We start from the raw sequence: 13,862 nt of genomic DNA, 5'->3' as shown, positions 1-13,862 counted from the left end.
CAGTGCTCTCTGCAGCATTATTCGCAAAAGAACAAAAAGGCAAACAACTCAAATGTCCATTAACGGATAAAATCGATAAATGAAATGTGGTATATACGTGCAGTTGAATATGCTTCAGCCTTAAAAAGAAGGCAATTCTGACACATGCTGCAATACGGATGAAAATACTGTGCTAAGTGAAACAGGCCAGTCACAAGGACAAATATTGTATGATTCCACCGAGACGAGGTATCTGGAATAGTCTGGAATTCATAGAGACAAAAAGTAGAATGGTGGCTGCCAGGGACTGGGAGGAAGAGGGAATGGAGAGTTACTGTTTAATGGGTACAGAGTGTCCGTTTGGGATGATGAAAACATCCTGGAGATTGATAGTTGTTGCACAGCAATGTGAATGAACTTAGTATCAATGAACTGTGCTCTTAAAAATGGTTAAAATGGTAATTTTGTGATGTATCTTTAGCATAGTTTTAAAAAGAATTGGATTCTCTTCCAAAACATTTACAGATTTCCAAAACATTTACGCCTGTTATCAAGAAAGGAAACCAGCCTGCTCCGGTCCATTCCAGTCTCTTCTGGGACAATTGTGAGAAATTCCAACCATGACCAGGCATTTGATGGAGGCAAAAGCAGAAAGCAGGCAGAAAGACTGAGGGGCTTTCGGGGCGAGGCTAACACTTCACACCTGGGTCATTCAGGAGTTGGGGGCTTTTCCCCCGCCCCAGGAAAGATCATCTCAGCCCATTCCAATGGAAATTTTCATGCTGTAGCCCTCAGCTGACTTTTTTTATGCTTTAGAAAATTAACTGTCACAGCATAAACTGACAATCAACCTGGAGCTAAAATAAAATCTCCAGCCATGCATCCCATCTAACTGGTTCCTCAGGTTTTGTCACAAAGCATAAACCGCCCTGTAGAAGGATGGCAACTGCTGCAGGCTGTTTGCTCCCCTCTGCGGTTCCTCCACTCGGTTCTCAAGCTTCCTATCTGTAATCTCAGAGACAAGTCACAAAGTCCACCTGATAAAGATTCCTCAGAAAGATGAGCCCAGAAAAGGATTTACAGTGAAAGAAATCAACTCCCACACGGAATCTTAGCATATTGGTTCATCCTGAGGGATCAATCATTGTAACACAAGCCACTCCATAATAAGTAAAAATGGCAAAGCTATGCTTCTTCACAGCCCTGCAGAGCAACATGAGATACTCAAGAAGGTTCTCTGTCGGGGGAACACCCCCAAGCAGAGTGATGAGGGCTGGCGCAGAAGGAGACCTGTGGTGCCAGTTCGGGGATCGGGCTGTGGGCTGCGCTGGGGTGCTGCTTTGGCTGACCACTGCCCACGCCAGCTATGCCTGACCCAAGTCCTATTAGAGGGGAGCGAGGCAGAACCCTCGATAACCCATGAGCAGCACCCGGCCTGGCGACCCTGGGTCCGTAATGAGTCAGCACTAGGCGTTTCTTGACAAAGGGACGAAAAAAGCAACGTCAGATGGGCAGGCTTCATAGAATGAACAACATATAAAGGCATAATAAATAGTAATAGGTACTAGTGAGGCATGCGTGGTTTAAAACAAACCAAAAAAAGCATACGTTTTCACTAGCTGGTAAAACATACTCTGTTCTTCAATATAGTGTTCAAAGTAACAGTTCATTCACTGCCATCCTTGGGGCCACTCATTTGGAAAAGATTAATTGTTAACCACAGGATTCACTGTGCCCATGAGCCATAACCCAGACTGAGCCCACAGGGTTTAAACCATTAAATAATTCTCTTGGTGGGAAATGACTCCAGCGCTGGAAACGGGCCTGGCCTTTTCAGGCCCATGCGGCCTGGGGAGGACCCCCAGACCCACTTCGGCTGGGGTACCCAGTGCCAACTGGCAGCGCCAGGATTCTATCCCGGCAGCCCTCGTGGAGACACACCTGCAGCTCTCTGAAAAGCGTCCACCGCACTCTCCAGCCCAGCTTGCACCTGCCGATTGCACCGGGTCCCGATCTGTGTGTAGACGGCTCCAATGTTAAACAGAATGCTGGCCTTCTCCAGTAGCAAGTTCTGTTGGCTGACTGGGACCCCAGTGAGGGAGTCATACCTATTTAATATAAATGTGTCGTGAGAATAGGGATTACTTGGCTAGTTAATGCCACTTTGGGGTGACAAATGGACAAAATCTGTTTCTTGAATGAAATTCAAAGATGCACATGCAATGAGGCTTTCATTGTCAAACAAGGTGATGGGCCAGGTCACACTGAAGACACCCACAAGCGCACACAAAAATAAGGTTTCGCAACCAAGAGGTCTGTCAGTAGGTGAATGGATAAACAAGTCGTGGCCTATCCATTCGGTGCATAACTATAGCACTAAAATGAACTAAGCTACTGAGCCATGACAAGACATGGAGGAGACGTTAACGCAGATTGCTAAGTGAAAGAAGCCAGGTCTGAAAAGGCTACATACTGTAGGAGTCCAACGCTATGACATTCTGGAAAAGGCAAAACAATGGAGACAAAAAAAGAATCAGTGGTTTCCAGGGTTTCAGAGGGGGATGGAGGGGAACATGAATAGGTGGAGCACAGACAGTTTTCAGGGCAGGGAAACCACTCTGCATATTATAGAATCAGTAGATACATGTGATACATTTGTCCAGACCCATAGAATGTACACCACCAAGGGCGAACTGTAATGTAAACTGTGGACTCTGGGCAATCATGTGCCAGTGAGAGGTTCATCAATTGCAGTAAAATGCACCTCCACTGTGGTGGGGGATGTTGGTAGAGGGGGAGGTTGTTGGGGTGTGGGCGAGGGAGCACAGAGGAAATCTCTGTACGTTCTTCTTAATTTTGCTGTGAACCTGACCTGCTCAAAAAAATGAAGTATTTTAAAAATACAAGGTTTCTCCTACATGAAATACAGCAATTACAAAGCCCTCATCATCTTTTCTGAAGTCTAAAAGGATTCAGGATGTGTTTTAAAGTTCACACATCAATCAGCAAGTAGACACACAACTTCTCCCCAATTTGAGGCCCAGGAGAAATGCCCTTTACTCCCTTCACCAGAGCAGACAGCTAGCAGCATCTTTACAAAACGTGATCCGCTTTTCCTTTCAAAAGGAAGGCATTCTATCAGCCTGCTGTGGTAAAACTTTAACTCTGAATGTGCCCATTAGGTATCGGGATTTAGTCTCCTCTCACCCACACTCAGCACCTCTGAAGTATTTCAACAACATTAATCTTTGAAAATACCAACTCTGGGAAGAACCAAACGTTCTGCTTCCATTTTTAAATTCGATCTACTTCTGTTTGCTGCTCTTATCATTGGGACAAAACGTGATTCCCACCCTCCACCTCAGCCCAGTCCCATCGGGGACAGGACTCTTGCTTCCTGTTAGTTCCACCTCAGAGCCCTGGTGTTTCTCTGATGATAAAATGAGCACCAAAAAAAAAAAAAAAAGCCCCTTTTCTTCGGCTCACTTGTTCTGAGAATCAAGAAGGCAAGGTCTGTTGGAGCCTCCTCCCCCTCGGGTCCCCTTCTAAACAGCTAAACCAACAGCTGTTTAGCTACACATCCTGGGCTCTCCTGCATAAAGGGGACATTAGAAAGAGGGGCCTGCAGAGCAGAGGAGCCTCTGTGGTGCCCAGGCTCCAAGCTGTGACTGAAAGGGGGACAGCACCAGCACAGGCTCCAGGCACCTACCACGTAAACAAGATCCCCATCTGTCGGGTGGGCGAGAAAAATCGGCTCTCGACAAAGCCCAGCTGGATGAAGTAACTCATCAGCAGTTCAACTCCGGCCTCGTCCCGGCTGGGTGTCCGACAAGCCTGAAAGGACAGGAAGCACCAAAGGGGTGAGCAGGTGAGAACAGAGCAGACGGCCCATCGCGGAAGGTGCACACATATGCTACATCTGTGGAGCTTGGGCCCCGCTGCTGGTATCATGAACTCTAGGAGGGGAGGAAAGGGCTGCAGTGAACTCAGGAGACCCAGAATCCAGCCCCAGACATGCCAGCAGGCAGGTCTCTCGCCTGGTCTTCTTCTGTGGCAAGTGGAATGGATTCGACAATCCCTCCCGATCCCCTCCAACCATCTGCACGTCTATAAGACCTCAAGTGAGCAATTATGGGATATTCTGAAGACTCAACAAGCTCTAGCAGCCATCCTCCCCTCCCTGCTGCGTGCAAAACCATACTTGTCTCAGGTCCATAAGATCTGCTATTTGATCTTCATATAGGTAGCCATCTTCACTGTAATGTTCCAGAATAAAATCCTGTAAGAAAAATGAGAGAAGACACTATAAGGTGTGATTCAAAGCCATAAATAGGTGGGAGAGTAATGTCTAATGTGTTCCCTTTAGAAATAAATGTGGAACACGTGAAAACTTACAGGAGATTGTATACCAGTGATTTTCTGAGTGGTGGGATTTATTTTATCAATTTTTAATGTACATTTTAAAATTTTGCTTTTGATGCCCTGGTAACAAAGAAAGCTGAGTAATTTTTTTTTTTTTTTTTAATGTCTTTGCGCCACAATTACATGATTTTTTCATTAGACGCTTCTGGCAAATGTCACAGATAATCAGGGGCTTAGACCTTCGTGTTTAGGGCTGTCCTCAGTACCCAGGCACAAAGGAAACTTGCGTCTGGGGACTATTATGATGATGCTACCATCAGGATCTGCGATGGGAACCTTTGTGAGAGCAGCTCTGGCACTTCCACAAATGAGGTACCCCAGCGAGACCCCGTCATGGGGCCCACAGCCCAGTGTTTGATGAGCGCCCTGTGAGTTCACTCAGTCACGTGACACAGCACATGCCCTGTGCCAGGCATGTTCACACAGCCTGGGTTATACATCCGTGCACTACACAAAGATCCTGCCCCATGGAGCTTATATTCTTGCAGGGGGCACAGATAATATGTAATGGGCCCGACAAATAAGTAAATTACATCATAGATTAGAATATGGCAAGTATTGTAGGGGGGAATAAAAAAGAACAGTAAAGGGGGTATAGTGAATTCGTTCTTGCACAACGTCTTCCATGAGTGCTGGCTCTCCTTGGTGGCAAGCAAGTTGAGGAGATTGTGCAGTTATGTTTTCTCAAGTGTCTGCGAGTGTTCTCTTTACACACCTTCTATGTTAAAGCTCCTCCGGCTTTTTGCACGTTCAATGCAGATCTACACACACACGCACACACCATATCCCCTCACCTTACATAAATGGGATTGTACTGAATAAATATACACCTTTGCTTTGCTTTGTTTTTTAAATTGGCAATGCATCAAACGTTTTCATTTGCCACACAATCGTCTATAGCATAACCTTTAATACGGTCCTATAACCCTCCAATGTAATAAATGTATTTAAGCTATTTATTCAACAAATGAATTTAGCCCCTCCTATGTGCTACCCAATATGCACCATGACAGTCCTCAGGCCCTCCTGTTGAGCATTAAAGTCATTGGTACGTTTTGCAATGAAAGGTAACACCATGTGAAGCTCTTCCCTGTGTTCACGTCTGATTGGTTCCTCAGAATAAACCCCAAGAAGAGGTCTTGCTGGGCCCAGAGGCTCCCTGTTTTTCACTCTGGTCATTTTTACCCAAGTTTTCTTTTTGTTTGATGATGCTGCCACAGATTTTATTCATGATTTCACTTAAAAAGCTGGTGTTTGGAATCAGCTCTTCTAATAGGATGATTTGTGAAATTTGAAATGGTTTTCAAATGTTATTAATTCTGTTATTAGTGACACTAATTCCAATGAGGATGAGGCGAAGGACAAAGTGTATCTCAAGCTTCTCCGATGACGTCCCACGAGCCGCGCTAAGGGCCACCATTCAGGTGACGCTGTACAGAGCATGTTACTCTGTCAACCTCCACTGTGGACACTGGCAAAAATGTCCTTAAAAGGAGAGAGATTGCACTTAAAATAAGACGTTTAAAGGGAAACCTTATTGAAGTCAAAAGAAGATACTGATAAAAATTCCAAATGTATTCCTGACTTTGAAATTTAGTAACATAGGATAGATTAAACGTAGTTTGTAGAATTTCTGCCATCACTGCTGTTACTTAGCATAATTCTGTTACTTAGCCAACAAATTAAGAAAAAATAAGAGCTAGAAATATCAGAAAGGAAGAAAGAACAAAGAAAGTACACTTATAAAATGTTAGAGCGTCAACTGAAAAGCTACTGAACTAATAAGAATTCAATAAAGTGGTCAAAAAGTTCACATGTAAAAGACAAGTCTTCCTTTCTTATACAGGCAATAACCAGTTAGAAAAATATAACAGGGGAACGATAATTTTCACAATCACAACAAAAGCACAATGTTCCCAGGGATAAAATTAATTTAAGTAAGCAGATAACTATTAAACTTCACCGAAGGACATCAATTATTTCATTCTTTCATTTAATTCATGAAATCCTTTTTTAACAAGACAGATGGAGTCCCTATCCTCATAAACTTGCTGTTTGTTGATATCAACAATTAGAAATATTATATTCATGGATGAAAATGTGCAATATTGAAAAGGGGAAATTTTGTCCAAATGAGGCTATGAATGTCGACAAATTTCAATCAAAACCCAAAAGTACTATTTTTGGGGAACTTGACAAAACGTGGAAGAAAAGCTAAGAATATTTAGAAAAGCATAGCAATAAAGGAGCCTTGCTCTATTTGGTGTTAAAACACGCAGGGGATTAAACAGAGAGAAATGGACAGACAATGAAACTAAATATGGATCAGAAACAGACTGTGGCAGAGTCAAGAATCAGGTACATAACTAAAGCCAGAATTCCACAGAAGCGGGAAAGGCTGGGGCATCCATCAGGTCCAGGCAGGAGAGAGGTGGTACACACATTTGTGCAAACTGACCGATGTGAGTTTAAGGACAGGGCTATTGCCGTGGTGTGGATGGTGCGGGACCTGCAGAGTCAATAGAATCCCAGAGCTGAAGGGTCAATAGGGAGAAGGGGCTCTGGAAACCTGGCGAGGTGGCTACCGGCCTTCCCTACGCAAATGCAAAAGGAAGCCAGCTGAGGGAGCCTGGAATTAAATGCCTGACTATGCCGGACTTCCCTCTCCTACCCTCTCATCTCCTGATGCTGCTCGGCCCCTCGGCCACACCCAGTGGGAAACCACAGAGCAGGAGCTGGTTTCTGCCTCCCCAGACAGAGCAGGATGGAGGAGGGTGGATGGTGGGGGGTAGAAGGGGAGGAGGGAAACAGACACCATCCAGCAACACAGCAGGGGAAATTGGCTACCCATTTGGTGAAAATAAAAAGTTATAGCCTTACACCTTACTTTTTACCCCAAAGCAAATTCTAGATAGATCAATGATTTGATGTTAAAAATGTTTAAACAAAGCACTTAAAGGAACAATAGCAAAATATTTATGACATCTTGGTGTGGAGAATGCCTTTCTGAACAAGTAAGTCATCAAGGCAGAACTGTAAAGGGAAGGACTGATATGTTTAATAACATAAAATCTGTATGAAAAATATATATATATATATTATACTTTTAAACTTGCTTATATAACAAAAGTTAAAGGGAAGCATGTACTGAAATATTTGCAATATATATAACCAAGGGTTAACATCCTTCACATGCAACACAAACTCTTGTTAAGAAATAAGAAGAGTAGGGCCAGCCCGGTGGCTCAGGCGGTTAGAGCTCCTAACTCCGAAGGCTGCTGGTTCGATTCCCACATGGGCCAGTGGGCTCTCAACCACAAGGTTGCCAGTTTTATTCCTCCAGTCCCACGAGGGATGGTGGGCTCCGCCCCCTGCAACTAAGATTGAACACGGCACCTTGAGCTGAGCTGCCGCTGAGCTCCTGGATGGTTCAGTTGGTTGGAGCGCGTCCTCTCAACCACAAGGTTGCTGGTTTGACTCCCGCAAGGGATGGTGGGCTGCGCCCCCTGCAACTAGCAACGGCAACTGGACCTGGAGCTGAGCTGCGCCCTCCACAACTAAGACTGAAAGGACAAAACTTGAAGCTGAACAGCACCCTCCACAACTAAGATCGAAAGGACAACTTGACTTGGGAAAAAAAAGTCCTGGAAGTACACACTGTTCCCCTTCCCCAATAAAATCTTAAAAAAAAGAAAAAGAAAGAAATAAGAGTAATAATACTAAGAAAAGCAAAAGACAGAAACAGTCCTTTTGAAAAGGAGCAATAGAAGGGGCACATAAACACATGTGAGAATGTATTCAACTAGTACCGATCAAAGAAATGTAAATTATAATAAGGTATTGCTTTTGCCTGATTTCACAAAAATCAAAAAGATAGTTTTAAAAAATCAAAATGATGAATGACACACATTGTAACCAAAGGTTCAGGGAGCTAAGCAGTCACACACAGATGGGAGGAATGGAAGGTAGGACCACTTCCGGTGGGTAACTAGATACTATGCATCTTTGACCTACCAAATCCACATCTAGAAATGTATCCAAAGGGAATATTCAGCCACCTGTACAGAGATGCTCAGCGGAGAGCTGCTGACAATAGCAAGAACTTTAGCTGCCTAAAGAAGGAAATTAATAGCTACCTTGTACAGCACAAGGAGTCACCATGCTGAGCCCTCATGGATGGGAGGAGACATACACCCTCATGAGGCAGGTCCCTGATCAGAGGAAGAGGCTGGGGGTGTCCAAAGATTAAATGCTGAGCAAGTTACAGAGCTCAGTGGGGAGGGGTGGTGGGCTCTGAGGGAGCCCTACACGTCTTGGTATTTTCTGAACATTCTGCAATACTGTTCTTAATCAGAAAAAGAAAGAAAGTTCTATTTAAAAGCAAAAAAGAGAGAGAAAGAAAGAAAGAAAGAAAGAAAGAAAGAAAGAAAGAAAGAAAGAAAGAAAGAGAGAGAGAAAGAAGGAAAGAAAGAAAATCCAACTTGAATTCTCTGGAAAGGGAATTTATTTTGATGGTGCTTCCTAATGAGGCCATTTTAAAGCCTGTTTTAAAATAAAGCCCAAGTCACATCCTGAAGCTTTCCTGACCATTAAATATCACACAGACACACACATCAGATTTGGAAGACACCTTGGATTGCCCTGATTAAGTCGGCCAAACTACTCCTATGGCACCTGTCTGTGTCACTCTCAAGCACAAATGTGGAAGGGAGAAAACAGAACATGCTTTAACACTCTCATTTTTATATGATTGACATTTGAAGAGTCCCTTTTAAGCTAAAATGACATGGTTGGAAGCCTCAGCCGAACAGCAGTTGGCCATGCCCAAAACATGTGATTTTTTTCACTGCCTTTAACGTGGAATTCAGCACGTGATATGTTTGAGTCCTTACAGATGCCCATAAAATTCCCATGTTTCTCTAAGAGAGTCTCCCTTTAAAATGCCTGCACTCTTGCAGGTCTGGCACTGAGCAACAAACTGAGTCTTCAGGAAACTATTCTACAAAGTAACTGAAGACATTTCCACAGACAGGATTGTCTGAGTCTCACAGATGCAACCAGTGTCACATCTGAAAGTTCAGGTTGCCTGCGAAAAGTTGGCATGAAGCTGTAGCTCCTGGATTGTTTACTCCCCAGATAATCAAATTCCTGGTGATCCTGGGTCCTGCAAGACAACCAGCATCCCTTCTCAAACCCACAGGGACGGGGACCACCATTTAAACAAGGCAACAGGCAAAAAATGCTGAGGGAAAGATCTTCTATCAAACAATTCACAGTCTCTGCTCCAGAAGGGAGGTCAACTGCAGAAACTTTTGAAACATTAACCCATTTATTTTAAAAGGACAAATTCAATAGCGCCCAAAATGCCATGTGATGATTTTTTTCTTTTCTAAACTAAAAGTAGTCAAAAATGAGTCAATCAACAGGGTTACTATGAAAAGAAACTTATTTCTTTGAAGCATTTTTCATGATGCTGGGATTCATTCCTATATGCCACGCCTATGCTGGAAAGCCCAGAGACAGGCACAACTTTCCGCCCCATCTCCACTTTCTCCTCCTAAATAGAAGTTGGAGGTGATTCATTACAACTCAGACTGATGGAGCTGGGGAGAGGAGAAAGAGGAAGGCATTCCAGGCTGAGAGAGCATCTCTGGGCGTCACATTTCCTGAAGCTTCCATCAGAGCCCCTCCCCCGCGTCCCACCTGAATCCCCCACTGAAACACAGAGCCGGCAGACAGGGCCTGTGACATCACCAACACCCAGCACAGAGACAGGCACAGGTGGGCCTCCAAGTATTGGTTACTCACCTGAGACACACACATTTATGAGGAAGCCAGATAGGGTCCACTTTAAAGAGGTGGATTGTATGGTATATGAATTATATCTCAATAAAGCTAGTATTTGAAAAAGAAGAAGGAGGAGGAGAAGGAAGGAAGGAAAGGAGGGAGGAAAAGAGGGAGGGAGGGAGAGGGGGAGGGAAGAGGAGGCCAGATCCCCAGAAATTAGATGGGGAAACAACAACTATCAACTCTAGTTATTCAAGTATTTAAGGTCAGTGAACCAACATCTTTGAGTTACTTCGAAATGCATCAAAAATAAGAGGGCCTGGTGTAGAGACACAGGGATGCAGAGAGGAATAACTCTGTGATAAAGTGACTATGGTAAAAAGTTCATGGTAAAATCTAGGTAGTAAATGTACAGGAGTTCAATGCAACATGCTTTCAATTTTTCTGTAAGTTTGGAAATTTTCATAATAAAATGTTTAGGAGTGGGGGGAATATAGCTATTCTTCTAAATACGTGGCTTGCATCGGTTACAAAATGTAAGAAAAATAGATAGTAAGCTAGGATACAATTTAGAAATTCCAAAGCACATCCACCACTGTACTTCTTTGAGTTGGTCTCCCGGGTGGGCAGGCTGGAGGGGGTTTCCAATCCCTGTCCCCAGGCAAAGGAGCCTCAGAGTGACCAAAAGAGAAGAGGACTGCACAAGGTTCTCTGCGTGGTCTGCTGAGGGGGCTCAGGGTCACCCTGCAGACATCAACTGACACGTGGCCCATTGAGCCTTAGGCCACTTGCAGGGAACACACAATTTCTGTATTTCCTTCTTCAGCAGTGAGTCCAGCCCCCATCGCTTTGCGATTTACCTTGAGGACGACTGAAAAGTCAACATCCTTGGTTTCCTTCAGGCCGAGTGGAATCAGCGGGATCGTAAACGTCTCCCTACAAAGAGCACAGCAAGGTATATGAATATCCCTATTCCGACTGCTCTGCACCCACAGTCTCCCCCAGCAGCCCCGCTCAGGTCCTCACCCCCTTCTCACGCCAACCCAGCCCACACAGGTTCATTTTCCATAAAAGACAACTCTAGTCACATCCCTGTCGCTGTTCTAAAACTGGCCCCGGTCCCCGGCAACTTCTGGACGATCCAGCCTAACACACGAGGGCCCGCTTATCAACTTATCCCTTCAGTCTCAACCCTTCCTTCAGTAACTGTGCTGAGAACCCACTGCGCCCCAGGGCCTGCGCCTGTGTTCTCACTGCTCCCTGACCTGGGTACACCACTTCACCACTGGACCCCCTTCATCAGCCCCCAATCTCCATCCACCCTTCTCCTCCTTCTCTCGTCACCACAGTGGGTCCCCCCTCCCTGGGGCGTATCTCCCTGGGTGTCTCACCACCTGCACAGGGAAAGTCGGGAGGCAGGGGACGCATCTGACATCTGAGTGCTCCTAGCTCCCTGCCCAGGGTCAGGCCCCTCCAACTCCTCTCCCCCCACTGACCACCCAGTTACCCGACAGCTCACCACTGGAGTGAACCCTGAGCCTACTTCTTAGGGGCAGGGTCAACAGGAAGTGAACCCGCTCAGGCTGTTTTGCAAACAGGGATTTAGCTCCCTGACCTGTAACAGGAGACCTCCTATGGCTGCTCAGCCCAGCCCAGGGAGGAGGCCAGGAATGCTGAGCAGGGTGAGTGGACAATGCAGCTGTAAGCTGAAACTGCCTCTGTGATGGAGAGAAAACAAGGGGGGCTGTGCTCTCAGCAGGGGAGAGCCAACAGAGGTGCGCGGCCTCCCCAAAGCCCACAGGGAAAGCTGGACCCTGCTGGAAGGAGATGAGGATGGGCCATGCCCCTCTCCTCTGGACCCCCGTGCCCTCCTGTCCTCAGCCCACACAGAGCTGGAGACAAAGGCTGCTCTTCCTGTGACTGTCCAGGAGCAGCCAGTGTCCTGAGGCCCCCTTGTCCAGGGCACCCAGCCCCAAACTTGGGCTAATATAATTTTCTCCATGAGCTCCGGCCTCCCTGTGTTTTCTCATCTGCACAGTGAGATTGTCTCTTCCCCACCTACTTCACAGAAGTGTTTAAAGATCAACTGTGCTAAGAAAGAAACAATCTGCTTTGAAAATAGGAAGGGGGTGGAGTCAAATACAAGGCTTCGGTATGAATGTGCACCTCTCTCTCCCCTCTTCCCAATGGCACAGGGGACCAACTGGCCACTTTCGAGCCACATCGTGATCACACAGGGGCCTTAATTGCATGTCTCTGTGGGATGCCCTCAGGATGGACATCCCTGCGCTTCAGTAAAGCAAATGGGAATATGAAACATCCTCCATGTATCACCGAAGTTTGGCCCTGCCTTGCCTCCTTGAGGAGCTTTGACCTTTTGGGCAAAACACTGGAATTAAATACCGAAGGGAAGGCTGGGAGAAGCCTTTCACTGGTTGTTCTGCTTAGGTGTTCACAACTGCACTGGGAGCCCACGGCTGAGCGAGCCAAGGCACACGGACGTAACAAGGAAGAGCAGAGGTTTCACGTGCTAACGCTTTCCCTCCGCTCTGAAAAACACGCCGTGCCATGCAGGGGGTGGGGGATGATCAAAAAAAGCACATTCCAAAGACTCAGAGGTTCCCAAATGTCATCCTGTTAATCCAGAGAACTATTTTCTGACTGAGTTTCCCCTGAGGCTGCCCTAGCTTTTGAGAAGTCTCACTTCCCCACACAGAAAAGTAGGCCAACCCTTCTTTGGAATTTCTCAAAGTGATTTCTCCTTAAAGATGGACATTTCTTTCCCAGGTAGTTCACCACGGGGTGGGAGATTCTCTGAGCTTTTCTGAAGGCCACACCTCGATACCTCACCTCCCACAAACACTCCCTAATGCATGCTTATGCATTAGCACATTTGTTTCTCAAATATTTAACAGGGTCCATTTCTGAAGTGCCTCCATTGCACCTTCTCCTCAGGGAACTTGCTAGGGCCCCCTGACCGTTGATGTAAAAGGCAGTTCATACGTTTTTGCATTCTATCAACAGAGTGAGCCAGTCAGACCCTGTGCATGGTGGGGAGGCTAAAGGGGAAGAAGGCAGGGCAACCTGGGCCCCACCTGGTCATTTCCTCGCTTCCCAAAGTGGGGTCTACGACACCCTTGGGACTCTCTGAGTCCATCCCTGATGCGGCACGTTCCGAGGCTCAGAAAGCATCTGGAAGAAGCGCCACCCCCACTTACTCTGTGCTCTGATAGACTCCCACGGAGATGTTGAGACCCTCCAGCTCTTCCTTGAGCATCTGCAGGTCTGAGTTCACAAAGCTCAGTTCCAGGCGCACCTGCTCCCGTACCTTTTGGTTCGTGGCTACTCTGTTAAAAGAGAGGGGGGAGAGAAACACCCTCAGCCAAGTATCCCAGGTGCCCAGTGAGCACTATGGGTCCACCGACAGATGTGATCAATAAGGTGTCCCAGGGGTGTCAGGTGTCTGCCCCATCTTGAGCCACACCTACCAGTAAACAGACCTGGGACATAGCCAATGACCCTGAGCTGCCAGACATGAATCCTAAAGATATCTCTGCAAAGAATTAGCCTTGAGAAAAGGAACCTGTTCTCAGCCCCTGAAAACTTCAAAACATTGCTAAGATATGAAATGGAGAGACCTGCCATGTTTATGAATGGGAAGATTCACTATTATC

General features: G+C 46.0%; 1 protein-coding gene across 1 annotated transcript in view; it reads right to left on the bottom strand.

Annotated features, from left to right (window-relative positions):
• Nucleotides 1-13,862, bottom strand: part of RHPN2 (rhophilin Rho GTPase binding protein 2) — a 47,897-nt gene that overhangs the window by 13,097 nt on the left and 20,938 nt on the right. Inside the window, exons 3-7 of the mRNA XM_019742743.3 lie at nucleotides 13,407-13,535; nucleotides 11,049-11,124; nucleotides 4,181-4,258; nucleotides 3,689-3,813; nucleotides 1,921-2,087 (exon numbers count right to left, since the gene is read on the bottom strand). Of these exons, the coding sequence (XP_019598302.3) occupies nucleotides 1,921-2,087; nucleotides 3,689-3,813; nucleotides 4,181-4,258; nucleotides 11,049-11,124; nucleotides 13,407-13,535 (575 nt within the window). The remainder of the gene's footprint in view (nucleotides 1-1,920; nucleotides 2,088-3,688; nucleotides 3,814-4,180; nucleotides 4,259-11,048; nucleotides 11,125-13,406; nucleotides 13,536-13,862) is intronic.

The sequence above is a fragment of the Rhinolophus sinicus genome, chromosome 8, assembly GCF_057876585.1.
Source record: "Rhinolophus sinicus isolate RSI-liver-muscle chromosome 8, RSI-T2T, whole genome shotgun sequence".
NCBI classification, from domain to species: domain Eukaryota; kingdom Metazoa; phylum Chordata; class Mammalia; order Chiroptera; family Rhinolophidae; genus Rhinolophus; species Rhinolophus sinicus.
This window is presented reverse-complemented; position numbering and strand designations above follow the sequence as displayed.